We start from the raw sequence: 27319 nt of genomic DNA, 5'->3' as shown, positions 1-27319 counted from the left end.
GGAAGCTGGAATCAGGAGTGGAATCAGTCAGGACTCAAACCCAGGCGCCCAGAGGTGGGATGTGGGTGTTTAACTGCTGGGCCCGATGTCTGCTAATGTCTGTGGTTCTAACTGGCTTTGTTGTACCGTTCTGCCCACCATCGCTAGGAAGAGGCTGGGCTGGGCTGGGCTGTGTAGAGTGTTGCGGGCAAAGCATGCCTCTGGGATCTGTATCCCGCATCCTGCCCTGGCCCTCGGGGTGAGACCCCTTCCTCCCTCACCCTCTGCAGACGTCAGTTTGGGAGGACCAGAGGGGTGCATTCCATCTGTGCTCTTGCCCAGCCCTCTGCGCTCCAGGAAAGACGGCTTGGGACTTGAACCCAAGAGCTGGCCCCCCATTGGTGCTTTGCCTTTCGCCAGTCACTCCCATCCTGGGGGTCTTAGGTTTTTACCGTCCATTAAGCTGTCTCCTGGGACCCTGTGATATCTTGGGGAGGCTCCCTCTGCTGGCCAGGCTGACTCTGCCTGCCCCACCCGCCACCCCCTTGCCTAGCCAGGCGTGAGGGGGCGAGTTCCCGCGTCTCCATGGGGACTAATCTCCAAGAAGGTCAGCGAGGCTCTGCTACTGCCTTGGCCGGATGGGGATTAGCACCTGACTGTGAGCGCCCCGTCCAGGCTCCCCACTCTCACACAGGTCCTGGATGGCCTCCAAGCCCAGAAGTTCCAAGGCTGGGCCAGAATCAGCCCAGGCGGTGGGGGCAGGACAGCCGCCACAGCTGCTGGGCTATCCAGCTGTGACTGCAAGGGAAAGGTGGAGAGACGGGGTCAGGTCTGTGTTCCTCACTGCTCATGGCAGTCCGTGTCCAGCCAGGGCCTGGCCCGTGCGCCTTTCCACCTCCTGGCTTTTAATAGGGGGAAAGGATCTCCCACGACCAGGGCATCACTCCCCACTCCAATCCTGGCTGTCCCCATTTGCTGCCCACCTGGGAGCCAGGGGCCACCTCTTCATCCTCCGTGGGGTTAATCTACCCCTGGTGGGATGGGGGCTGCTTCCTCAGTTTCCCCTCCCTCTACACAGACTGTGCCCCCCGCCCCCGCCCCGGCTGCCGCACCTCTGACCCCCGGCTTCCAGGTCCTCAGCCTCTCTGCAGTTTCCACGTCTTGCTCTCGCCTTGTCCCTAGGTGTGTGCCTCTCGACCATCTTCTCTGGCTGCCCTCTGGGGATCTCTGCCTCCAGCCTCACTCTCTGGGGGTTCCGCAGCCTCCCTGGGCGTTGAGCTCTCCCCTGTGGCTCTGGGGACCACACCACTGTCTGTCCGTGCGTCCTTCTGCCACTGTTCCGCAGCCTCTTTGCCCATCCTCTTCCCCTCCCCACTGCTCCGAGCCCGTTTCCCAGGCCCCTGGCTGCTGCACCTGCTCCTGCCCTTTCCGTTCCCCCCACTACCTGCCCCCTCCCCCACCCAGGGTGCTGACAGGGACGACAGGAAGCAGGCCAGGGCTTTGGGCAGGAGGGGGAGGGAGCCCTCCTCGCACACCAGCTGCTGAGCACCCCCATTCAGCCCGGCACCTGCAGGCCTGCCAGGCACCCGAGACTCCGCCCCAGCCCGGCAGGGGAGGAGGGACCTGGAAGGGTGACCAGATCCCCAGTAATGGCCAGGAAATGCGGGCCTAGGGGCGGGGTGGGGTCTGAGGGGACCAGGCTCTGGGGGAGGGGAGGGGCAGTGGTTCTGTCACAGGGGCAGACCCCAGCCCACTGGATGGCTTCATGCTTCTCACCACCCGTTCCTCCGAGGACCTGTGTGTGTGCATGGTGGGGGGAATCATCCCGGGAGGAGGTATCTTTGTTGTGCTGCCTTAGGATCTGGAATCCCAGCTGGAGAGGAGCTCTAGCCCCCTTTCCATGATGGGGGGAGGGGCGAGGAAGCCCTCCAAGGCACAGGGAAAGTGTGCCCACGCTAGGTCAAACAGGCAAACAGGAAGGGCTGGGCGGAGGGGACAGAAGCCTGGCCAGGGAGGCCAGGCTGGGGCTGCACCCACCTCCCACCCCCACCCGGGGCTGCTCCCTGCAGAGCCCACCTGCAGCCCACTGTCTACCCAGACCTGCCTGCTTGGGGGGTGTCAGAGCCGTCTCAACCCCTCCCCTCTTTCCATGCCAGGGACTCAGCAGGAGACCCTGGGAGGCCTCTGGAAGGGTGGGGGACAGAGTGGGTGGTGGGAGAGGGTGTGAGGCAGCACCTCCAGGAATATCCAATTTCACGCTACTTTTCCCCTTGTTGCTGTCTCCATGGGGGTGGCCTCAGCCTGGTGTGTGGGACCACAGGTACCCACCGTGCTCACCTAAGGGGAAACTGGGGCTTCTACTGCTATCTAATGAGCCTTCCTCCACCTCCCCACCTCCAACAGGCCCCTCTCTGGGGCTGGCTCAGCACCCTGGGGAAGAAGGAGGACAGCTGGAGTCCCAGGGCAGAGCCCGCCCCAGCTCAGCCATCCCCAAGGCTTGTGTGGAGTCCTCCAAGCAGGAGGCAGTCCCCCATCTCCTCCTCCACCCCTGCACATCTGGAAAGCAGGGGTGATTTGTCCTAGTGGGGTTGTGCCCACCCGGCCAGGGTGGGGATGGAGGCTGGTGAACGAGAGAAGAGAGATGGTGGAGTCTGGGAAGGGAGTGAGCCGCTGTGCCTGGGGACCCTGAGTTTGGCCTTTCCTGTCAGTCTGTGTCAGCCATGGTTACCCTGACACGGGGACCAGGAAGGTGGCAGGGAGTGAAATCCAGGGATTCCAGCAGCATCCAAGAGATGGGGAGGAATGGATTTGGGGCTCGGGGTGGCCCTGCCCCACCCAGATTTTCCACACCTCCCAGCCTCTCTCTTGTCAGGGCAAGGGGCTCAAGAGCATGGCCAGGAGCCCAGGAACCAGGATATGGAGGTGGGGAGGCCCCAGCCCTGTGGGAGGCCAGACCCCTGGTTGAGAGATGGGACAGAGCCCGAGAATCAGGTTTCCACCCCCGGAGCGGCTCCTGTTTCCCTTGGCTCACAGCCCCCCCCTCCCCGGCCATCCGGTGGAGCCTGCTCGGCCCGGTCCGGATCACCCGGGATCCAGCCGGGCAGCCCAGAAGCTGCAGGGCTGGCCAGAGTGGGCGGGCAGGGCCGGATGGCAGCCGGATGTCTCCCGGGAGCGGCGACAGCCTCTCCGACCCGTATGGTAGCGGCAGCGGCGGTGGCGGCGATGGCAGGTGCCTGCGTGGCGACGGGACCGGGCCCTCTCCCCGGGCGGGTGCTGAGAGGCCGCCCCTGCCTCACGCGAGCCGAACGAACAAAACGCTCAGGTCCGGTTTGTGCGAGGGGCTCGTCGCGGGGCGGGAGCGGGCGGCCCGGGGCCTGGCGGTGCCCTCGCTGGTCTCCTGGCTGGTCCCGGTCTTCCGCGAGCGCAGTTCCGCGCGGCGCTCCGCTAGCCGCCGCCCTCACCTGCGCGCCGCTGTAGCTGACACGTCGGCGGCCACCGCAGGTGCGCTTGGGCCCGCCCCTCTTCCAGGCCGCCCTCCACCCGGCCCTCCCGGTCCCTCCGCCCTGCCGGGGCCCTGTTTGGCTTGGTCCCCAGCCCACGCCCCGGAGCTTGTGCAGGAGCTGGGCTCAGCTCACTCTTATACGGCCCGCTCAGTCTCCGCCCCTACACACACGCGCGCGCACGCACACACACACACACACACATACACACACTCACTCACACCTGTCCCGGCGCCCGTTTGCTCGGGGCAAATATTGACTCATGGAGGCGGAGCGCCCCCTCCCCCGCTCAGGCACTGAGACGCAGGCCTTGGCGGAGGGGGTGGAGGGGAGGGTGCTGGGGACCTGGGCGCCTCTGGAACAACACCAGATGTCACTTTTCCACCCACCTGCGGGGGCGGGGGAGGCGGGGAGGAGCCGAGGAGCGGAGGACCAGGCTGCTGGGCGCGGGTGAGGGGGAATGAAGGAGTGGGTGTCCCAGGCAGGACGGGATCGGCGTCACGGTGGGAGTGATGGCCTCGACCGGCGCCCCAGGCCCTCCACTGCGTGCCTCAGTTCCCCTCTTTCCCAAACTCCTGGCAGAGTTTCCGGGAACTGGACAAATGTTGAAAGGCTGGCCGTCGGGAAACAGGCGTGGGATGGCGGTGCGTGTGGAGGTGGGGGGGAACGCCTGCTTCGCCGACCGGTCCTGGCGCTCGATTCCCGTCCCCCAGGGAGCGCCCTCCACCGGCCAGACCACGCCCAATGCCAGGCCGTGAGCGGCGGGAACTCTGGCCCAGCTGCGGGGCGCGATGGACAGGCGCTTTCTCCCAGTTTGGCAGGTACTTGCCGGGCCGCTGCAGCCCACCTGGCCTCGGGAGCGCGCGCGCACGTCTCCGCGTTGGGGAAATCAAGTCAAGAGAGGCGCAGAGGAAGAGCGGGATGCTTTACTGGGGGGCTGAGAAAACCTAGGGCAGCGGGTTAGCGGGGCTGGGGATAGGCGTCGTCAGAGAGTCCACACGAGGTGGCGCCGCCTGGCGGGGTCCCTCCGCTTTGTGCACTGACATCTGGTCCGGGTTCAGATACCTGGAAGACAGAAAGCCCCAGGCAGTTGTGTGGGCGGGGCTCCGGGACGAGCCAGCCCCTCGCGCCCCTCCCACCGCGTGCGCGCATTCGCTGGGCCCCACCTGGGCGCACTGAGCGGCGGCAGGGCGATGATGCGTGGCCGTGAGGTGAGCACCACTTCTCCTCGGCTCGCCTCCACAAGGACGTTCAAGATCATGTTCTCTAGCAGCGCCTCCTGCAGGTTGGCGAAAGCCTGCAGCCTGCCAGAGGCGGGGCGCCGGCGTCAGCACGGCTGCCATTGCACCTCCACCCGGGAGGCCATGCTCCTCGGCGGGGTACAGCGTGCTCCACGTCCATTCTCATTTAACACTCCCCACCCCTCCCGTCAGCACTGTGGGGCATGCTCGTTCCGGTTTCACAGATTCTCCAAGTTCGGCTGAGACAAGCCAGGTTGCCAAATACGCTGCTGGTAGAAGCGGTGGGGTTCAAACCCGAATAACTGTAATCCCCACTCAGCATCAGGCTAGGAGTGGAGACAGGCAGGGGTGAGAGGCTGCGGAAGGGACGTGGGAGTTCCAAGGACAGAACCCATCCATGAAGCAGCCCGGGGCGAAGGGGGTGCGAGAAGCCGCTGCTGAGCTTCTGGCTCTAGAACCCCCTGGAGGAACCAGCCTCCGCGGAGGTGGCTCAGTTTCGCTGGTTCTGGTTCTGGATATATTCCCACCAAGGCCCTAAGCCACTAACATGATGTCGCTGAATGCCAAGTTGGGAAGAGACACATGCATAGGCAGGGGCCAGCCTCCACACAGCGCCTTTCCTGGGCACCTGCACGCATTCCCTCCCCCCCCACCCCCCGCTGAGCCCTGCCTGTGCCCGGCCTCTCACCTCCTGATAGCCTCCTTCTCGTCCTGCTCTTGCTCCTCTTTGATCATGGCCTTCAGCTCCTGCTGCCACTGCTGCAGTAGGGACTGCCCCGACTCGGGCTGCTGCGTGGGCTCATTCCCCAGCGAGGTCAAGTTTTCTTCCTTCTGTGTTTCCTCCTCCTCCATGTCCTCCTTGTACAACTCCTCCTCCTCTTGTACCTCCTCTTCTTCCTCCTCTTCCTCCTCCAACTCCTCCTCTTCCTCTTCACCCTTCTCCTCTTCCTCCCCCCTGGCCTTCCTCCCCAGCCCCGGTTTGTTCTCCTGCTCCTTGCCTTTCCCATCCTCCCCAATGCTGGAGGACACAGACAGGACTGGCATCAAGTATAGGCTGCTCTTCTGGGCCGCGAACCTGGCTGACTGCTCATTCCAGAACTGGCAGAAGTAAGGCACCTGCTCCACCAGGCTCTGGCCAACAGCTTCGTGGAAGTTCTTGTCTTCCAGCAGGCCCCTGGGAGGCAAGGAGGAAGAGGAGGTCTGGGCAGGCCTGGCTCCAGCTCCCCGAAGAGCAGTTCTTGGCTATTTTCACCAGCAGGGGTTCAACTGGGGAGGGGAGCCCCTGGTCAGTAGCTTCTCCCATCTCTTCTCTAGAGGAAGGCGTTGTGGGGCAGCATGGGTTCTCAGAGGTGACCAGGCTAAGGTGGAGGCAGAGCCCACAGGTCAGGTGAGGGACAGGCATTCTGGGAAGACAGGATCTGGTTCCAGCCTCATTGAGCAGCCATGAAATGGGACAGAACTCGGGACCCAACCCTGAGGCTCCCTCCAGCCAGCTCCACTAGACCTGTCCCATCCCGGGCCCCCACCACCCCGAAAGTAAGATCTTGCAGGGAAGTCTGGTATAAAGGATGCCAAAGCGGGGTTTCAAGGGGCTGTGGCCGGACGGGCCGGAGCCGCACCTGATGATGGCGGTGAGACAGTCCTCTAGGAGCTGCCGCTTCTGCTTGGAAACGGGACCCCACTTGGGGCCAGGGGGTTCTTCCTGGAACGTCGTGGACTCCTGCCTGGGGGTCCTCCTCTTTGGCAGCTCCCTGGGGGAGGCCAGGACATCCTGAGTGGCCTGGGCCAGCCACCATGCTGGGGTTGGGGGCACAAGCAATGGTGGTGGCTTCCCAGTGGGGAGGACGTGGATGAGTCTGAGCCCCAGTCTTGGCCCAAAGGCAGTGCTGCCACACTCAGGGAGCCAGGGCCAGCGCTCACGGGCAGTGTAGGGCCCAGGCAGACTCCAGGTTGGAAAGCAAGGAGCAATGAGGGGTGAGGAGACCTCGGCAGGTTCCCTGAGGGGCTCTGGCTGCCTTGTCCCTCTCCTTCTAAGGGCCTATGCAGTGAAGAGGGACATCTAGGCCTGGTGGTTCCACTGCCCCTGCACTTGCTCCAGCCCTCACCAAAGGTTGGGTCCAGGCAGCCCCTGCCCTGGGGTGGGAGAGAGGGGACAGAGAGTAGAGGAAGGACACTCCTGACCCTGAGAGTTCACCTGTGCAAGAAGTGGCAGGGGAAGTCTGAGAAGAAGTTGGCCAGGAAGCAGTGGGTGGCATGGGCCCGGGCGGTGAGGCCCAGGCACAGCATGCCTGGTGGGGGCGGCTTGGGGCACGGCCAGGACAAGTCCTCCTTTGGGATCTGCAGGTTCCAGCTGGCAGGCCGGTTGGGAGACTGCTGGCTCCTGATGGGTGGCAGCGTCTTTGGGAAGGGGAAGACATGGGTGACAGGCATCTGGGGACCGCACTCCTATCACAAACAGGTCCCCTGGCCTGGTCTCCTAACCAGACCCTTTGGGCCACAAAAGGGTACAGCCCCTCCCTCTGTACTTTCACACCTCCTTTCTAGAGGTAACTCTGGGAGGAAGCAAGGACACTCCCGAGTTACCCCAAGAAGGTGGGCCTGGGGCCGACAGCCTCACCTTGTACTTCCTTGCAGGCTCACAGGCTGTGCAATAGAACCTTCTCTGTGGAGGAAGAGAACCAAACTCAGGACGTAAGAGGCATAGAGACCCGCCCCACCTTCCAGCTCTTATTGCTGACCCATGGAGGGCCTGAAACCAATGCCAAGCTTGTTGCCCTCTGGGTTCTGTCCATCTCCTCATCACCTGCTTCCAGAACCTTCCCTAGGTGAGCGTCCCCTTGCAGACAAGGACGGTCTGGTTCCCCAAGAGAAGGAAGCAAAAGGATATGGCACCAAACATGGGCAGGCTATCCGCAGGGGGCTTGTTCCTGTGCCCTGGAGCTTTGGGGCTCAGTGGGATAAGGAAAAGGTCTCTGTTACTGAGACTTTATTTGGAAGTCCCTTCCGCACCTGCTGTTGGGCGGAAGGGAGCAGTGGTTCCCTAAGGATTCAGGGTGGTGGCCACCGCGGTGATGGAGGAGCACGGCCAAGTCCAGTGCCTCCCCACAGCCAAGTCTGGCACCAGGAGGCACTGACATTGGCTGAGGACCGAGGTGGAAGCTCCATCTCGTGTTTGTTGCTGGGGTCCCACCAAGTCCGAGGAGCCCATGTAGAGTGGGTGGCAGGCCCTTTGCCTGTAGTAACTCATTCAATCCTCACAACAATGGTGAGGAGCAGTTATTTTACTTACATTAGGAAAATAGTTTTAACCTTTTTAATAGCATGGAAAATGTCCAATGTGTGGAAAAGGGGAGAGAATGCTCCACTCCAGACAGCCAGCTTCAGGACCTCGGGGCAGTCCTGTCTCATCTGTACCTTAACTCTGGATGATCATGAAGCACATCCCCGATGTCAAGTGACCCTCATTTGACCAGTGAGGGAGCTGAGACCAAGTTAAATAAGGTCACGCAGCTGTGCAGACGGAGCCCAACGAATGGAGTGGTCTCTTAGGACAGGCTGGTCAGTTTTGCACGGACAGCCACATCAGCTCACCACCCTGTCCCCGCCGCTAAGGCCAGTCAGAAAGATCGGAGTGGCCGAGGCCCGCGCAGCCTGGTTCACCTTCAGTTCCCTGTCTGTGATGGTGAACTCCACTTCCTGCCGCAGCTTCTCATCCTTCCACTCCTGTAGCTCCTTGTGGTACCGCTTCATGAGCTTCTGCCGGTACACCTGCAGCCCAGGGCGAGAGGAGACGAGGTCCAGGGCTGGGGGAGCTGCAGGGGAGGCATGCTCTGGCCTGTGCTGTGGGTTCCCCATGCTTCCCAGGGCTAGCTCCTGCACCTCTCTGGGGGTCTGGGAAACTCAGAGCCCACCTCACCCCCAGGACGGAGAGCTGCACCTCCATCCCACGTGGTCTCCGGCTGCCTCCTACCTTGCATACCAGGTCCACGCTGTAGAAGCTGGCGTGCACTGAGGCTTTCAACGTTACCACGAGCGGGACAGTCTCTTCGGGAGCCACCTCTCCTTCCATGGGACTCACGGAGACCTGTTGATTTGGGGTAGAAGACTCTGGGGTTTCACGGGGATGGGACTGGATGGGGTGGTGTGGGATAGGATGGGACCATGTGGGATGGGTTGGGAGAGCACAGGGTGGGATAGATGGGATGGGATGAGTCCACAGCCCTGCTGGAGGTTCTGAACCCACGGGCACAGGGGTCTCACCTCCCCAAAGTCTACAGAACTTGGCTGCCAGGCAAAGACGATTGTCTCGTTCTTGGAGATGTTGTTGAGGAACAGCAAGCGGCTGCACTTGCTCTGCACAGGGATGTTCCCCAGGGAGATGTGAGACTGGGACAGGACGACATTCTGGTGATGGAGACAGCCGAGCAGAAACTTCAGCCGGTGAGGAAAGAGTAGCCACACGGCCACTACAAGTCACTGCGACCTGGTCAGGTGCCTTCCCCGCTTCTGATCCTCACAGCACTATCGCACGGGCACTACTGTTGTCCCCGATTTACAGACAGGCTGCTAAGGTTCAAGGATTGGAAGAATTTTTCCAAAGTTTGTCATGTGCATGGCTGGGCTAAGCCCAGACAGTCTCATGTTAGAGCCCAGGATTTCAACAGTTAACATAGGCTTGTAAAGGTTGAATTAGTATTAGCTTAGGGAAGACAGAGCTAAAGCCAACACAATTGGGGTCTCTGAGGGAGAGTTGTGAATGAATGGGCGGCCAGCCTTTGGCATGCTCACTACCCAGAACAGGAGCTGCTGCAGGGATGTCTGGAAGACCACGCAGAAGCAACACTTTCTGACCACACGCTGTGTGCAGCCGGGGCAGGGATTTTCTCTGGCTCTTCTCTGTGTCCCTCAGGCCTCCGTGGTACTCATCCTGGAGTAGTAGGAGGATTCCAGTGGTAGGTGGACAGGCGGATATGTGGATGGGGGAAGTGAGTGTATGGGCTCATGGGTGAATGGGTGGATGGATGCACTGATGAGTGAATGGGTAGATTCATCAATGGGGAGATGGATGAGTGATGAAAGGGTGGGCTGGTGGGTGAGTGCGTCAGACCTCCCAGCAGTGAGGGGCACATGAACTAAACACAGTGTTATTCACCATAGATATCTTTCATCAACACCCATCTAGGTCCAGGCAGAGACTGTTATGTATGAAGATCACACCTAGAACGGGACCTCGCCATCCTACACCTTCCAACTTCCCTATCCTGATGCCCAGAGCAGAGGGTGGGTGGAAGACAGTGAGGGGAGTGGTTGAGCAGGAGCACCTGTGGGCGCTCGGTGGCAGGAGCTGGTAGTGCCTTCTAAGTCCATGGGAGGGCTGGTTCCAGGCCCCACCTCCGTGTGGGTAGCTCCACAACTCCGTCTCATGTCCTCCCCGGCTCCCCGTGCCTCCCTTCCAAGGCCTAAGGCTTCCCAGCTCCCTGTCTCCTCACCTGCCCGGGAACCAACATCTTAGAGTGTGTGGAACCGCTGTCCCAAGAGGAGATGTTGTAGAACGGAGCTGTGTCACCCATGATCTGGGGGTCATAGCCCACTCCCTGGAAGTGGATGAGGGCCGAGTTCCATCCCAGGATGTGTATGGGCACATCCACCTGGGAAGTTGGGGCCACACAGAGCGACTGGTCAGAGCGAGGCCTGCTGGGGAAGCCAGCTCCGCCCACTACCCTGCAGTGCTCACAGTGTAGGTCTTGGCCTCGATGGGTGAGAATATCCACAGGGTCCGAGCGGTGGTGCCTGGCTGGATCTCCCCTTTGGGGTTGAGGCAACAGAAGATGGGGTGATCGAAATTCTTTTCCTGCACCTGGGACAGGATGTTGGTCTGGATCTCGTACGTCACGGGCACCGAGCCACCGTTATAGAGTTCATAAATCTGCAGGGGACAAAGACAGGCAAAACGCCGCCACAGCTCAGGACCGCAGAGCTGGTTTCCCTTATGGTTTGACCCCAAGAAGTGTGCGGCTACACTGTCAGCCCACTCCACGTCAGGGTGTGCAGTAATCCTGTTTAAGGGGTGGTCTGTTTTATCGGCACTCAATTTACCCCTGTCAAACTCTTAAAAAAAGATTTATTTATTTGAAAGACAGAGTTACAGAGAGAGAAAGAGAGAAAGAGAGAGAGAGGTCTTCCATCTGCTGGTTCACTCCCCCAAATGGCCACAATGATCAGGGCTGAGCCTATCTGAAGTCAGGAGCCAGGAATTTCTTCCAGGTATCCCATGCAGGTGCAGGGGCCCAAGCACTTGGGCCATCTTCTACTGCTTTCCCCGGCCACAGCAGGGAGCTGGATCGGAAGAGGAGCAGCCGAGACTCGGACTGGTGCCCCAAGCACCACAGGCAGTGGCTTTACTAGCTATGCCACAGCGCCGGCCCCCTCTGTGAAGTCCTAAGGGAACCTGGGTCTTGGGTTTGTGTCAGGACTTAGGGTGTATTACAATAGCAAAATACCAGAAGCAGCTAACTTACACAGAGAAAAAAACTTCTTAGCTCACAGTCCTGGAGGCTCAAAGCCACATGGCCTAGAGCAGGCTTTGGTTCTGGCTAGGGGCCTGTGGTCGATGGTGATGTGTGCGGAGCAAGGACCACATGGCAATCCAGGAAGCAGAGAGCCGAGTCAGGCCCAAACTCCGGCTTTCATGGCAATCTTTTTGCAAGCACCACCTGTAGAAGGCACACCCCCAGTGGCCCAAGGACCTCCCACGAGGCCTCATCTCCCCAAGGTCACTTCCCCCAACCTGCACTTTCCAACAGCACCACCCTGGAGGCCTCTGAGGGACATTGAGCCTCCAAACTAACACGAAAGCCATAGCACAGGGAAGTGTCCACGTGTCCACCACCCAGACCCCTCAGCACTTTATAGGCTCCCGTTCTAATCAGTGGCTGCCCCCTTCCATGCCTGCCATCAGAGAGAGGTGGGTATTGGGGCAGAAGGGAAGCTCTGAGGGACTCAAGACTAACTCCCAAAGTTGGGAATCTCAGAGTCACCCTGGACGAAATCCGAGATCTGAGCTAGTCCTCCCTCCCAGCGCTGAGAAAACAAGCCAGAGGCCATGAAGAATTCGCCTGCACTGAGGGCGTCCTTCCCGAGTAAGCAGGCTTGGCTTCTCTATCCTGGCCCAGCCCTCTGAGCTCCAGGCGTGGTGCTGTGGGCTGAGCCACCCCCAAGGCAATAGTGCTAAGAGGTGGGGCCTTTAGGTGGTGGTGAGACTATGAAGGAGGGGCCCTCGGGAATGGGATGAGCGCCTTGACGAGGGGCCCAAGGGAGCTTTGTGCCCCCTCGACCACAGTGAAGAGCCATCTATGAACTGGAAGAGCCCTCACCAAACACTGGATCTGCCACACTTGCTCTTGGACTTCTCCTCATTGGAAAGTAGGAAATAGGGCCTGACATTGGGTGCAGCCATTTAAGATGCCACTTGGGATGCCCACAATCCATAGCAGGTGGCCTGGCTTTGAGTCCTGGCTCTGCGTCTGATTCCAGCTTTCTGCTAATGCAGACCCTGGGAGGCATCAGGTACTTGGGTCCCTGTCCCCCATGTTCAAGACCTGGATTGAGTTTCCAGCTCCTGGTTTTGGTCTGGCCCAGCCCTGGCTGTTGCAGGCATCTGGGAAGTGAGTCAATCAAAGGGAGTTTTCTGTTTATCTGTTTTTCTCTTTCTCTCTGCCTTTCAATAAAAAAATTAAAAGAACAGTAAGAAATAAATTTCTGGGGGCTGGCATTGTGGTGTAGTGTGTTAAGCCACCACCCATGACACTGGCATCCCATACGGGCACCAGTTCTAGTCCTGACTAATCCACTTCCACTCAAGCTCCCTGTTAATGACCTGGAAAAGCAATGAAAGATGGTCCAAGTGGTTGGTCCCCTCCTGGCTCCTGGTTTTGGGGTGGCCCAGCTCCAGCCATTACAGACGTCTGGGGAGTGAACCAGCAGATGGAAGATCTCTCTCTCTCTCTCTCTGTCTCTCCTTTTCCCTCTGTAACTTTGCCTTTCAAATAAACAAATCTTAAAAAAAATTTCTGTTCATTACAGCAGCTGGAATGCACTAAGACACCTTGCATCCAACCTCTACCTGACTACCTGCTTTGTTGTCTCACAAACATCTCAAACTTGGCCAAAACCAAACTTTTCAGTCCAAAATCTATTTCTTTCCCCAGTTCATCTCCTTTCAGCAAATGCCAACTTCACTGTAACAGCCCCTAGTGTGGCCCCTGGAACAGTGCAAATGGTGCATGGAGGTGAACAGAGTTTGGGGCCAGGGACTCATTTCTCAGGCTGGAGGCTGAGTAGCTGGAGACCCCTGCACAGAAACATGCGGATTTTTGGTGTCTGGAAATTTCACAGATCTGAAAGCTTTGGGGAAACATGATGTGTCCTCCTGGACATTTCTGATGGACAATTTCAGAGCAAAGGAGCCGAATTCTGTCTGATCAATAAAGAAAGAAAAGTCTACAGTTTCCTGTGGATTCACATTCCGGTTCTTCACCCTCTAGAAAGACACCCTTCTGGTAGCAGTGCTGTCCACCCTGTGGCTGAGATCTTTTAATGGGAAGTCTATGTCCCTTGAGTGAGTCACGTCTTGTGCTTTGCACGTAGTAGCTGAGCTGTTGATTTGTGACACTTCTGGTGCAGTTGTGTGTGAATGCAGGCATATGTAAAATAAAATATATCAGTGTGGTTCATGGTCAAAGAAGTAGGAAGAAGCTTTTGCTGGGGGAAGAAGTAGCCCACTGTGGTTTGCGAATGGTTCTAGCAAAAGGGCTCAGTACCAAGCATCAAGGAACTTGACATCTCTTGGCTTCAGTGTCCCCAGTTGTCCAACCTGGGGGTTCAGCCTAGCAGCTCCACCTCCTAGGTGCTTCTGGAGGGCAGCGTCTTTGCCTCCCTGTCAAGGGCTGACACAGACAGGCAGGGGTCAAAGCTTATGCCTCCCAGTGCCCAGGACGACACAGACCACTGACCTGCCGTGGAGGCAGCATGTCTCCAATGGGGACGGGGATGAACTGGTGGCTGGTGGAGGTGAAGTGCACGTACTTCTGCTCCAGGCTCACTGTCACACCTACAAAATTTAGCTGGAGAGAAAAAGCTTCATGGGAGGCATCCTTCCCTGGGGGAAAGGGCACAGGCAGCAGACAGAGCTGGACCCCAGCTTCCCAGGGGAGTCTCTGTTCCCTGCTCTTCTCTTGGCTGTCCCATGAGCACCCTCTCCCCCTACACACACACTCCAGCCTGAGACCCAGGGTGCTGGGGCCATACCAGGATCTCCCGGCCGTGGGACACCTTGAAGAGCACCGGGAGGCGGTCAGTGCCAGTGAATACGTGGCTGGAAGAGGGGAGACAAGTCCAGTAGTGAGTGCTTGAGGCCTGGTGAAGTGGGAGAGCAAATAGACATGGCATGCCCATGGCTTTGAGCCGGCTACCCCTTGGGAGCAGCTCAGTGGAGGTGGTACAAGGAACAAAGGGAATTAGACCTCTCCAGGAGATAGGAAGCTGGTCCTCCCAGGGCGCTGGCCATTGGGGTGCTCTGGAGTCATGCAGTGAAAGGCCAGGGGAAGGGTGTCTCCAGGGAGTGCAGGGTGGGGTGGGCGTGGGGGAGCACCTGTATTTGAACTGCACCATCTCCTCCTGCCCAGGACTCAGGCCCCCTGCCTTGGGGCTGATGGAGAAGATGCAGTTGTCCTGCACACGCATTTGGTGGAGCTCAGTGCAGTCAAACTCTGCTTGCTCTGCCCATAGCTCCAGGTCCATCTGCTGGTCGCTTGGGAAGAGGAAGGACCTGGGAGAGGGAGTGCAAAGCAAGGGGCCTGAAGCCGTGCAAGGGATCTGTCAGTCCAAGCAGAGGGGTGGAGCTCTGATCCCTGTTCCTCCTGCACCTCATCCTTCCAATTGGCAAACTGTCTTGCGCATGGCTGAGCCAGTGTGGCTGCTGTTGGTTCTCCTTTCAGAATGGTCCCACAACCAAGAACAGAAGCAGGGCTACAGGCTACTTAGGAAGGACTCCCAGTGGCATGTGCCAGGATCAGAGGCGGTTGCTTGTGTATGTGGGCCACTTAGCGCTGGCCACCAACCCCTCTGCAGCAAAGCTCTGAGGAAGAGGCCATTTGAGGCTCCTAGGATTGCTGGCAGCACCAGCCAGAGGCCCCTCCCTGCGCCGGAAGCTGTCCAGGCCACCCTGGGCACAGGGTGGGAAGCAGGTGCCCCAGCAGGGCTGGTGTTCCTGAGACAGAAGCAAAGCCGGGCACGGAGTGCAGGCCCTGGATGCCTCCGTGCAGATGCCACACTCGGCATCATTGACAAAGGGACCCTGAGTCACAACCGGACAGGAGAGGTGCTCACTCTCAGAGAGCACACAGAGCTGGTCCCTGTGGGGAGCAGCTCGGACTAGACTAAGTTACTGGAATTAAGACTTATTCTATGCATCTGCTCTCCCACAATATGGCGCTGGGAGAGAAGTAAACAGCTTCCGCACAGCTGCCTCCAGTTCAACCAATTAACTGTAGGACTTGTTCCTGATTGGAGAGCAGCGTACTCGGCGTGTGGGCAGCCGAGTTGGGATTGGCGGAGGAGGACTATAAAGGAGGAGAGAGACGGCATGCACCGGGAACATCTATGGGGAACATCTAAGGGAACCCGTGCAGCCACCGAGAAAGCCGGCCGGCGGTGTGCCGCTCCCCTGCGGAAGTGGGGAATGCGGCCAGGGGGAACTGCCCTTCCACGGAGGTGGAGGGGATAGTAGCCAACCCGGGAAGAACCAGCAGCAAACCCGGGGAGGGCCGAGCAGACGAAAGAACAGCGCAGGGTCCTGTGTCGTTCCTCCACGAAGACGGGGAGCGACAGTCCCGGCAGCAGCGGGCAGCGGATGTGAACAGCGAGCACCCAACAAAGGAAAAGAGAACGGCTGCCACCGGCTGATGCGCCACAGCCAGGGAAACAGCGCGAAACTCTCACGGGGAAGCGGTCTGGGAGTTTTCCACACCTGGAGCGTGAAGAAGAGCTACAGCCAGCGCAGCTGGGCCGAGAAAGAACAGACACCTTCAAACACAGGCAGGACGAGAGAGAACTGCTACCACCTTTTAGAAGGAATTTTGGCAGCATCTATTTGAATAAAGAGTGCACAGGTGCCCGGCACTGTGATAATGCCGGCATCCCATATGGGCGTTGGTTGGAGTCCTGGCTGCTCCACTTCCAATCCTGCTCCCTAATAGTGCACCTGGGAAGGCAGCAGAGGATGGCCCAAGTCCTTGGGCCTCTGCCACCACCGTGGGAGACCTGGATGGAGCTCCTGGTTCCATCTCCCTCACTCCATTGCTCTGCCTTTTAAATAAGTAAATCTTTTTTTTCTTTCTTTTTAAATGCATATTGCCAGCACTCTGGCATAGTGGGTAAAGCCGCTGTCACACACCTGATGATGCAGCCCCCACCCCGCCTTCACCCCGCACGCCCCCCGGCTCTCCCGACCACAGATGCCCTTGTGTGCATATTTCACTCTCAGGCCAGGCCCCTGGCGCCCTCTCCCGAGGCTGACCTAGAAGAACATGCTGCTTCCTCACCTCTGTTTAGCCGAGCCAGGCTAGAAGCCGTCAGAAGGACATCTGCTAGGAGATGGAGGCGGCTGGCCCTGGCGGGCAGGTGGGGTTTCCTGGGCCCCAGTGGAAGGAAAGACCACCTCGCCAGGCTCAGCTCTCCAGGCCTGGCCTCCAGGACTCGAGGCGGGCGCCCCACCCCTCAGTGTCCTTGCCCACACAGGCCCAGCCCCCAGGGCATGGGGATCTTCGGGCACCCACTCAGGAGCAACTCAGAGCCTTCTTGCTGCCTAACCATGTCTGCTCCAAAGTTGGACAAACCCGGGTTTGACAGAGCCTGGCTCCTCCTGTTCATAGCCTTGGCGGGTTCTTTAGCCTCGCTGACCCTCAGCCTCCCTAAGAAAGGGCCAGAAGAGGAGGCTTTGTTCACAGGTGGCTGCGGGTGCCTGAGGCTCGTGGGCTTGTAAAGCACGGTGCCTGGTGCCAGCAGATGCTTGGTGACGGCTTCCCATGCATTGCGCTGCTGGCATGGCACCCAGGCTCCATCAGGGCACCTCCAACCCCACGACGCAGCCCAGCCGGAACCAGGTCCTGAGGGCTGTTGGGCAAGCACAGCACCCCTGTGCCCCACCCCACACCCAGGCCCACTCTTCCCAGAGACCCAGCATCCAGGCCTACCCCCGGGGAGAGAAGACGACCCTGCCACCCTTCTGGCCTCATCTCCGGCCCCTTCAGACCAGCCTACCAGTGCACGGGCACCACGCCCCTGTTCTTCAGGGTCAGGAGCACCACAGAGGCGGGGGCATTGATCGGTGCCGCCCCAAAATTGAAGTCAAGCTTCAAAGGAGTGAGGACCGGAGGTGTCTGGCTTGTGCTGCAGAGGGCAGAGGAATGGGCTCAGAGCTGGGGATAGGGACAGGAAGAGGTCCTCCCACGGGGGCTGGCTTGGGTACCTCCTCCCCCCGGCACAGGTGGGTCCAGGGAATCGGGGACTCCATACCGCAGGGGCAGGGATGGGCTGGCTGCATAGACTTCAGGCTGAATCCTGTCTTCCCCAGGCCCCTCCAGGGCTGGGCAAGAACTGGGATGGGGGATGGGAAGCAGCTTGATGGACAGGGCTGGGGCCTGGCTGCACAAAGGCCCCACATAGACCTTGCCCCCCGCCCCTGCGCTGCATGGCCTGCGCAGCTCACCTGTGCCGAGTGGGCACCTTGTAGGTGAGCTCCTGGGGGGTGGGGTCGCGCTCCAAGTAACTGTTGAGCGTGTCCAGGGAGAAGAGGCGCCACAGGTGTTTGCGGGTGATGCCCTCGGCACTGCCCATGGAGCACACGTCCAGGATGGAGAGAAAGGGGTACACAGCCTCCAGGGTGACTCGACTCAGCTCCTGCTGCTCTCCAGCCTTGTTGTCTGAAAGAGAGGAGGAGCAGGGGTGCAGGCAGAGCGTGCAAGACCCTGGTCTGGGGGCAGTGGCTGCCCCTGGGCTCCGAGCCATTTCTAACCACACCGACTCTTTTCTGAAACCTATATGCTCTGAGTGCTTTCCATATTTCCCTGCATTTAATATGCACTGTTAGTTGTTTTCCAATTAATTTAAAAATCTATTTATTTGAGTGACATCGTGGCACAGCCAGTTAAGCCGGCACCTGTACCATCAGCACCCCATGTGGATGTCAAGTATCAGCTGCTCCACTTCTGATTCAAGTCCTGGGAAAGCAGTGGAGAATGGCCCACGTGCTTAGGCCTCTGCACCCACTTGGGAAGAAGCTCCTGGCTCCTGGTTTCAATTTGGTCCAGCCCTGGCCATTGTGGCCATTTGGAAAGTGAACCAGTGGATGGAAGATCTCTGTCTCTGTCTCTCTCTGTCTCTCTCTCCATGTAACTTTGCCTCTTACATAAATAAAATAAACATTTTTTTCTTTCTTTTTTTTTTTTTTTTTTTGACAGGCAGAGTAGACAGTGAGAGAGAGACAGAAAGGTCTTCCTTTGCCGTTGGTTCACCCTCCAATGGCCGCCGCGGCCGGCATGCTGCGGCCGGCGCACCGCACTGATCCGATGGCAGGAGCCAGGTACTTATCCTGGTTTCCCATGGGGTGCAGGGCCCAAGTACTCGGGCCATCCTCCACTGCCTTCCCTGGCCACAGCAGAGAGCTGGCCTGGAAGAGGGGCAACCAGGACAGAATCCGGCGCCCCGACCGGGACTAGAACCCGGTGTGCCGGTGCCGCAAGGCGGAGGATTAGCCTAGTGAACCGCGGCACCAGCCACATTTTTTTCTTTTTTTGAGAGGAGGGAATACCTATTTCATTCACTCCCCAAATGGCCACAACAGCTGGAGCCAGGATGGAACCGGAGCCAGGATGGAACCGGAGCCAGGAACTCCACCAGGTCCCCCACACAGGTGGCAGAAACCCAATCACTGGAGCCATCGCTGCTGCTTCCCAGGAAGCAGCCAGAGCTAGGAACTGAGCCCAGGCACTGCAGTGTGGGACACAAACATCTTTATCACTGGACCAAACACCGGCCCCCAAACTAACTTTTAATAACAGCATTATGTGGATAAAATTTAGGTACCCTAAAACCCAACCTCTGCACATGCAATTCAGCTGTGTATTCACAGAGCTGTGTGCACTTCCTAATGTTTGAAAATTTCCATCATCCCAAAAAAAGAACCCAGCACCAATCGGTCATCACTCTCGGTTCACCCTTCCTTTCCCCTGGAAAGCACGAATCTACCTCTGTCTCCGTGTATGTGTCCATTCTGGACACCTCCTGCAAACACAGTCATTTACTACGTGGCTCTTGGAGACAAGTTTCTTTCACTGAGCAGTGGGTGGCGGCACTGCATTCCCATTTCTGGCCTGTGTGTCACTACGTTTGGCGAGAATGGAATGAAAAGAGAAGTTTAGGGGCAGGCATTTGATACTGTGGTTTACAGACTGCCTGTGTCCTGGACCAGGGCGTCCAGGTTTGAGTCCTGACGTCTGACTCCACCCAATTCCACCTTCTGCTATTTCCAGGACCCTGGGAGACAGCAGGTGATGGCTCAGGTACTTGGGTGCTGGCCTCGCATGGGGGAAACCTGAATTGAGTTCCCAGCTGCCGGCTCTGGCAAGGCCCAGCCCTGGTTGTTGCCAGCCTTTGGTATAGGGTTGAGATATCACTTGTAATGCCTGCACCCCATAGCAGAGTGCCTGGGTTCAAATCTTGGCTCCTGGCTCCATTCTGAATTCCATATTCCTGCTCACGTGTACCCTACAAGGCAGCAGGTGATGGCCCAAGTCCTTGGGTTCCTGCTACCCACTGGGTTTTTCCATTTTCCATGGATGCTCATATTCCTCCCATTTCACACACGAGGAAACCAGGGCACAGGTGCTAAGATCCCACTGTGGACACGCACTGCAGCCCAGCTCGGGCTCACTCCCTGCCACGTGCCTGCCCCCTCTCTGGGGGCAGCTGACAACAGCTCCATTGTACAGAGGGGGAAGTGGAGGCCCAGGATGGCTGAGGATTTGTCTCAGACCCCACAGCTCCCAACTCTTCACGCCAAGCCCTCCACAGCTGAGACACACACACACACACACACACACACACATATGGATACCCATCTGGATGGAGGTGGCCGGTCCCGGCACCTACACCAGCTGCCCAAAGGTTCGGCCTGGCACACCCTGCTGGCTCTGCCGGCTCTGTCTGGATCCCGAGCATCGGCGCCCCCAGCCCATGTCACAGTATAGCTCCCCGCCTTCCCCCTGCCCTTTGCAGGCCCCGCCTCCCCATGCCTGGTCCCTGGTACCTCTGTGGGAGAGCAGGGAATAGCTGAGAGTCCAAGAGTACTGGCCCCGGCGCTTTGGGCAGGCAGTCAGGCAGATGGTGTCCTGGGAGTGGGGAGGCAGGCTGCCCTCCGTCCGGTCCAGCTGCAGAGCTGCTCAGGGATGGCGCACGTGGGGTTGGCGGGCAGCAGAGGCCCTGCAGGTACCTCCCCCTCCCCCCAGGCTGCAGCGTGCAGGCCTGAATCAGCCAGTGGGAGTGCTGCCCCCCCCCCCGCCCCCGCCGTGGGGACAGAGGGTGCCATGCTTCTTTGCATCACGGGCACCTGCTTCACCCTTTCCTCTGCCCTGCAGCCCTGCAGCCCTGCGCGGGGTGGGGGTGGGGGGCCGCTTTCAGCCCCACTTTACTGATGAGGAAGTGGGAGCTCAGAGAGGACCGTGGTTCTCCCGAAGCCACACGGAAGCACCAGGATATACGCAGTCTTTGATGGACCCAACCATGGTGTGGTGGTCACCCAGCCCCCGCCTCCCTGGACCCCGGGCTCTGAGTACCAGGGGGGTCTTCGGCGTCGCCCTCTGGGCTGTGCTGCTCCAGGTGCAGGTGGTAATAGAGGGTGCAGTCGCCATCATTCCCGAACTCCAGGGACCTGTTCTCCTCGCTGCCCACCAGCATGTTCCCAAAGTCCAGCTCCTTCTCCTTTGCCTGAGGCCACGGCCAGGCAGCTGGGGGATGGGCACTCCCCCAGGGCCACAGCCCGCCCTCCCAGCCCACTCCTCACGCACCTCCCGAGCAGGTGCAGGTCCAGGGGAGGCCCAAGGAATGCCCCGCCCTGCCCTCATGGAGCCGCCTACCCCGAGGCCTTCCCGCCCACCTGGGCCTGGAACCCCACCGCCGCCGCCACCGCGTTCCCCTCCCCGGGGCCCTGTCACTCACGGAGATGCTGCCGGAGATGCCCATGCCCACCAGCCGCAGCAGGTAGTGGGTGCTGGGGGGCTTGGCGCCGGGGGGCAGGCCGGCTTCCCAGGCCCACATCCCCACCTGGAACAGGTACTTGGTCTCCTCCAAAGGGCTGAACACCCATGTCAGCGTCTGGGTCCCAGAGCAGACACGTGCGTGAGACCTCCAGAGCCACCCTGCTCCCTCCTCCCCAGCCCGGGCACCTGGCTGCTGGAGGTCCCCCTGCAGGGTGGCCTGAACTGCTCCTCTCCCTGGGGGGGGGTGGGGGTGGGGCTCGGTCCCGCAGCCCCAGGAGGGGTCAGCAGGGTTCTTTTTGGGGCTTGTTTTCCGTTAAGAAACTGGAACTTCAGAGAAGTGGGGTGACATCAGCCAGAGGGGGCAGCAGCGCCAGCCCCCGAGGGCCTGCCTCCTCTCACCTCCCGCTTACTGTCCCCTGGGCTCTTGTCTCACGTCTGGCCTCCCCACCTCGTCTGCGAGGCCCTGGGCTGGGGACAGGATCTGGTGTTTCGGGCTTCTAGCTTGCACCCCCGCCTCAGACTGCCCCTGGGACCTCCGGGGCTCCCCTTCCTCATCCCTTGCTGAGCCGCCCATTCAGCCCAAAATCCAGGGGCTGCAAACCACCTGGCTGGCATTCCCATGGCTTTGGGGACAGGCACGACACAGCGGGCTCACATCCGGGGCCCTGGCACCAGGAACGCTAGCCCGGTGCTCCTGACTTGTGATCTAAGTGTCTTTTCTCTGTAAAATGGGGGTGATGAAGGTGGCACCACTACTAGTAACTACTTGTTACTAGTAGTAACAAGGGGCGGGGCTTGGGAATTGAGTTGGGGGCCCTCAGGGTAGAGCTGGCCCCGAAAGGCATGAGTAAGAGATGAAGATGGAGGTGAGAAGGTGGGCGCCGCGGGGAGACCACTCACCACGTTCTCATTGGGCTGGATGAGCCCCCTGGGCGGCTGGACAGCCAACAGCTTCCGGTGCTGCTGGGAGACCCTCCACTCAAACTCCATGGGCAGACGCGTGGGGTTGTGGAAGGTGAAGGTGCTGGTGGAGGAGCAGCCCACCCAGGTGGGCTTGAAGAACACGCTCTGGGAGGTGTCCAGCTGCAGCTGCCGGGGCTCCTCTCGGCTCTGCAGGATCACCTCCTGGGCCCCGAAGAAGCAGGGCAGTGCCTGTCCTCACCCCGCAGGCGTGGCCGGAAAGCCGGGCGTGGGGCAGCTCCTCCCCTCCCCACCCCCACCCTGGGCGGGAGGGGCGGCAGCAGGTCCTCTGCCAGCCTCAGCAGGGGAGCCAGTGACGGACCCAGGAGATGAGGCCTGAGCAGAACCAGGGGCTGAGAGAGTTAGAGATGGCTTCACGGGGTGGGGCGTGGGCCTATGCCTGGCTCAGCCTCAGGTCCACTTTCTGTGGCTTGTGCGTGGTCTGAGTGTGTCCTACATAGGTTCATGTGGTGGAAGCTTGGTCCCCAGTGGCAGGGGTGGGGGGGAGGGCACCTCTTGGAGCGGGGGCACAGGTCCTGGGGCTCTTCCTCATATGATGCTAATGCAGTCTTGGACTAAGTCTGTTCTCACGAGGCCACTCCACACACTGAGCCCCTCAGCCCGTGGCTTCTCTGCCACGTGGTAACGCGGTCGGAGGCCAAACATTTGGAGCAGCCTGACCTTGAACTTTTCCACCTCCAAAACCGTGAGCTCCGTTACTTAAGTGCCCCGCCTCAAGCCTTTTGTTACCGCAACACAAGTGGCCCGAGACACCTCGCTGCCACCCACAGACCGAGCCTTTGCTGTCCCAGAGCCTCCCTCGGGGACCTCGGCACCCTTTTTTTCTTGATCTCAGACCCCAGGAGTGGGGCAGGCAAGGCCCGGACAGAAGGGAGAGTTGTTCACAGGTGTAACCAGAGGGGTCTTCTCCCTGCGAGGTCACTTCCTGGAGAGCAGTGCCCCCTCCCCCCAGCATAGCTGGGGGGACCTTGAAGGCCGACCTCAGAATGTGACTGGGAGAAGACACACGTGGGGGACCCAGCTCCTGTCCGCCTGCCTCCTACCTTGAGGTACTGAGGGCAGGAATTGAACTGCAGGTAGAGGTGGTGTTGCTTCCAGGTGGTACCCTTGGGGTAGGCACAGAGCAGGAGGATCTGGTGGGCGCCGGGGGCCACGAGGCCTGAGGTGGGCCGCAGGGTGACGTCCGCGCTGCTTCTGGGGGCCAGGGCGAAGGTCAGCAGCATGGGCCCCTTGTTCACCAGCAGCAGGCTGCGGTAGGAGGGCTCGCTGGAGGGTACCGCGGGGAAGAGCTGCGGCGGGGAGGAGAGGACGGAAGGCCCCCAGCTCTGATCTCCACCCCGGCTCGCAAACACTCAGAGCTGTGTGTGCCTGGCCTTGGGGTGGAGCCTCCATGGAGCCCATGCCACACCGGAGGCCGCAGCCTGGCACCAAAGAATTCCCAGGAGCGACTCAGGCCTCTCCGGGAGCTGAGAGAGGAAGTTGTGTCCCTTTCGGGTGCTTGGGAATCGCCCTTCGGAGGAGCCGCCCTTGGAGATCCGAGCCCAGGGGTGTGGGGTGAGCAGCTCCTTCCAGTTCTCACGCAGGTGGCAGTGAGTAACCGGTCCCAACAATCCCAGCTCCCAGACATTCCTTGGGCCTTGGGGACGTGGCCTGCACGAACTTGAATCCTCAGCAGGCTACCAAACACAGGAGCCCAAATCCTGGACCTAAGCCCCCATCCAGCTGGGGCAACAGGTGCACATGTGGGAGGTGGCAAGGGAGCAACGCTGGCCCCGGATCTGCAGCAGAGCATGGCAGGAGGGGGCATTGGCCAGCAGGAAGGGGCCGAGGGAGTTGGCAAGCACCTGGTGAGTCAGGGAGAGCTTCGGGAAGGGGCAGCCCCCAAGCAGGACCCCAGGGGTGGCAGAGGTTTGGTATTGGAACTGCAGCTGGTGGCAGGGAGCAGGGCTGCCACCAGGCACACTGTCCCCAAGTGGCACCTTTCCAGCAACAAGAAGACGAATGAGAAAACTGAGGACTGTGATGGAAACCAGGGACGGCATCGGCAGTGTGAGGCCAGAATCAGCAGCTGGGGGCCGGGCTCAGGGTCTGAGCTTTGCAACCCTGTGTCTTCCAGACAGGCCTCCAAGGGCCCTGGGCGGGGCCTGGGAATTCTGACTCCCGGAGGAAGGGGATGGCTCTGCCTGCAGCAGGGCTGGGAGCTCCCCATGGTGGGGACTCCTGGCACGGCTGCTGTGTCCCTAAGGCCTGGCCCAAACTCGGGACCTACGGGCACTCGGGAAACAGCCCCAACAACTGAAGGAGCTGCAGCTTGAAGCCTAAGGGCAGAGGCCCAGGCGGGCGGGGCGGCCGTCCAACTCCCACGCTTCCCAGTCCCGGGGCCGGGGACCAGGGCAGCTGGCTGCCTCCCTGGGACTGGCTGAGTGTGGGAGACAGCCAGCGAGGGTTCTGTGTGTGTGTGCATATGTGACAGGCATGGAGGGTTCTATGTGTTCGTGTGTGTGTGTCATCCAGAGAGGCTTCTGTATATGTGTGTGTTCATGCGTGTGTGTACAGATGTGTGTGTGACAGCCAGCGAGAGTTTTGTGTGTGTGTGTGTGTATGTGAGACAGCCAGTGATGGTTCTGTGTGTGTGTGTCTGTGGTGTGTGTGACAGCCAGCAAGGGTTCTGAGCGTGTGTGTGTGCATGTGTGTGTGTACAGATGTGTGTGTGACAGCCAGCAAGGGTTTTGTGTATGTGTGTGCGTGGGAGACAGCCAGCGAGGGTTCTGTGTGTGTGTATGCATGTGTGTGTGTGTGAGACAGCCAGCGAGGGTTCTGTGCGTGTGTGTGTGTGTGTGTGTGACAGCCAGCGAGGGTGCTGTGCATGTGTGTGACAGCCAGCGAGGGTTCTGTGCGTGTGTGTGTGACAGCCAGCGAGGGTTCTGTGCATGTGTGTGTGACAGCCAGCGAGGGTTCTATGCGTGTGTGTGTGACAGCCAGCGAGGGTTTTGTGTGTGTGCGTGTGTGTGTGACAGCCAGCGAGGGTTCTGTGTGTGCATGTGTGTGTGTGACAGCCAGCGAGGGTGCTGTGCGTGTGTGTGACAGCCAGCGAGGGTTCTGTGCGTGTGTGTGTGACAGCCAGCGAGGGTTCTGTGCATGTGTGTGTGACAGCCAGCGAGGGTTCTATGCGTGTGTGTGTGACAGCCAGCGAGGGTTCTGTGCGTGTGTGTGTGACAGCCAGAGAGGGTTCTGTGTGTGTGTGCGTGTGTGTGTGACAGTCAGCAAGGGTTCTGTGTGTGTGTGCGTGTGTGTGTGACAGCCAGCGAGGGTTCTGTGCGTGTGTGTATGACAGCCAGCAAGGGTGCTGGCATGTGTTTCTGAGGTCATCAGAGAGGAAGAAGGATCTACAGGCCACGGCAGCAGGCAGAGCTTCCCGGAGCCTTCCCGGGGCTGTGGGACTGCACTCACCTTGGGGGCGTCCAGGGAGTAGTGGGGGACGTGGTGCTCGAAGGCGGCGTGGTAGCTGTGGCCCCGGGCACGCACGGTCAGGCACCAGGACGGGCACACCGTGCAGTCTTCCTCGATATTGTTGTAGCTGCGCAGGACCTGCAGGGGGCGGGCCACAGGCAGGCTCAAGCCAGGGCCCGTGTCGGAGCCTGGGGGGCACTGTCTTGCCCCCTCCCCACCTCTGGGCTACAGGAGGCCTGTGCTGGGCTCCCTGGGACAATGGTGCAGAGAATCGAGCTCCTGGAGCCTGAACCAGGGCCCGGCTCTCCCCAACCTTCCAAGGAGGGTGGGGTGGTCATGGAGGCAGCACCCATTGCTAGGAAGATGCCCAGGCAGTGAGGCCAACAGAAACAGCGTGAGTGGCAAACAGGCGTCATTTTAGATGTCCTGACAGCCATGTCAGAGAAGGAGACACATGAAACTGGTTTTGGTAATGTGTGTTACTTAGCCTAATATTGGAGCCTAAATTGTATCCTTGTAATGTAGCATCAATATAAAAAGTGGTTTTTTTTTTAAATATTTAAGAAGGAAATATATATGAGAAAGAGAAAGAGAAAGAGAGATTTTCCATTTGCTGGTTCATTCCCCAAATGGCCGTGATAGTGAGGTCTGGACCAGGCCTGAAGCCAGGAGCCAGGAACTCCATCCTGGTCTCCCATGTGTATAGCAGGGGCCCAAGTACTTGGCCCATTATCCGATGCCTTCCCAGGCACATTAGCAGGGAGCTGGGTCAGAAGTGGAGCAGCTGTGACTTGAACAAGTGCTCTTGTATGGGAGGCCAGCACTGAAGGCAGCTTAACCCAGGGCGCCCCAGCACCTACCCCTATATAAAAATTACGAATGGGCTTTCACCTTTTCGTACTGAGTCCTCAGAATCTAGCATGTATCAGAGTTCTTCAGAAAGTTCATGGAATGAGGCAAAAAGATAAGTTTATTTTGGTGCCATACTCAGTTTTTGCATCATTTGAATCATGAACTTTCTGAAATATCTCTCCCTTCATTTATTTATTTGTTTAAAGATTTATTTACTTATTTTGAAAGTAAAGATTTTTACTTTCAGATTGGGGGGGGTAGAGAGTTAGAGAGAGAGAGAGAGAGAGAGAGAGAGAGAGAGGTCTTCCATCTACTAGTTTACTCCCTGGATAGCCACAACAGCCAGCACTAGGCCAGGTGAAGCCAGGAGCTTCATGCAGGTCTCCCATGTGAGTGGCAGGGGCCCAAGTACTTGGCCCATCTTCTGCTGCTTTTCCCAGGTCGTTAGCAGGGAGCTGGATCAGAAGTGGAGCAGCTGGCTTCCAATCCAGCTCTCTGCTATGGCCTGGGAAAGCAGTAGAAGATGCCCTGGGTCCTTCAGCCCCTGGACCCACATGGGAGACCCGGAAGAAACTCCTGGCTCCTGGCTTCAGATTGGTGCAGCTCTGGCCATTGCAGCCAATTGGGGAGTGAACCATCAGATGAAAGACACCTCTCTCTCTCTCTCTCTCTCTCTCTTCTCTATCTGTGTAACTCTGACTTCCAAATAAATAAAATAAATCTTTAAAATAAAAAAAGAAATGGAGTAGCCAGGACTCAAACCAGCACCCATACAGGAAGCCGGCATCACAGGTGTGGCTTTTACCTGCTATACCACAATGCCACCGCCTTATTGATACTCACAGCACATCTCAATTCAGCCCCACGTCAGATGCTCAGTAGCACGCGTGGCTGGTAACCGCCCTGTCAGGCACAGCAGGTCCAGAGCCTGCAGCCTACAAATCCGAGGTGTCCAGCCTCAGCGAAGCACCTACGTTTCCCCAAGGCTGAGATGCTGCGATGG

General features: G+C 59.2%; 1 protein-coding gene and 1 non-coding gene across 10 annotated transcripts in view; both read right to left on the bottom strand.

Annotated features, from left to right (window-relative positions):
• Window positions 1-3271: 3271 nt before the first annotated feature.
• Window positions 3272-3328, bottom strand: MIR375 (microRNA mir-375). Its single transcript, NR_162622.1, has one exon. It is a non-coding gene; the product is annotated as a microRNA mir-375 (primary transcript).
• Window positions 3329-4392: 1064 nt separating this feature from the next.
• Window positions 4393-27319, bottom strand: part of CFAP65 (cilia and flagella associated protein 65) — a 36182-nt gene continuing 13255 nt past the window's right edge. For 8 of the 9 annotated variants that reach the window (XM_017343133.3, XM_008259174.4, XM_070070182.1 and 5 more), the window contains 22 exons: window positions 25465-25602; window positions 23058-23303; window positions 21934-22158; window positions 20993-21148; window positions 20611-20761; window positions 20085-20213; window positions 17487-17700; window positions 17039-17167; window positions 14370-14546; window positions 14027-14093; window positions 13732-13842; window positions 10455-10646; window positions 10210-10368; window positions 8981-9124; window positions 8691-8804; window positions 8381-8488; window positions 7338-7382; window positions 6915-7117; window positions 6340-6471; window positions 5409-5894; window positions 4646-4783; window positions 4393-4544 (listed from right to left, as the gene is read on the bottom strand). In XM_017343133.3, the coding sequence (XP_017198622.3) occupies window positions 4427-4544; window positions 4646-4783; window positions 5409-5894; window positions 6340-6471; window positions 6915-7117; window positions 7338-7382; window positions 8381-8488; window positions 8691-8804; window positions 8981-9124; window positions 10210-10368; window positions 10455-10646; window positions 13732-13842; window positions 14027-14093; window positions 14370-14546; window positions 17039-17167; window positions 17487-17700; window positions 20085-20213; window positions 20611-20761; window positions 20993-21148; window positions 21934-22158; window positions 23058-23303; window positions 25465-25602 (3582 nt within the window). In that variant the 3' untranslated portion in view covers window positions 4393-4426. Of the gene's footprint in view, window positions 4545-4645; window positions 4784-5408; window positions 5895-6339; window positions 6472-6914; window positions 7118-7337; window positions 7383-8380; window positions 8489-8690; window positions 8805-8980; window positions 9125-9171; window positions 9648-10209; window positions 10369-10454; window positions 10647-13731; window positions 13843-14026; window positions 14094-14369; window positions 14547-17038; window positions 17168-17486; window positions 17701-20084; window positions 20214-20610; window positions 20762-20992; window positions 21149-21933; window positions 22159-23057; window positions 23304-25464; window positions 25603-27319 lie in introns of those variants that run through there. The other variant, XM_070070183.1, reaches the window with a different exon arrangement.

Source organism: Oryctolagus cuniculus, chromosome 3, assembly GCF_964237555.1.
Source record: "Oryctolagus cuniculus chromosome 3, mOryCun1.1, whole genome shotgun sequence".
Lineage (NCBI taxonomy): Eukaryota > Metazoa > Chordata > Mammalia > Lagomorpha > Leporidae > Oryctolagus > Oryctolagus cuniculus.
The sequence above is the reverse complement of the archived record's forward strand: the minus strand, read 5'-3'. Positions and strand labels throughout refer to the sequence as shown.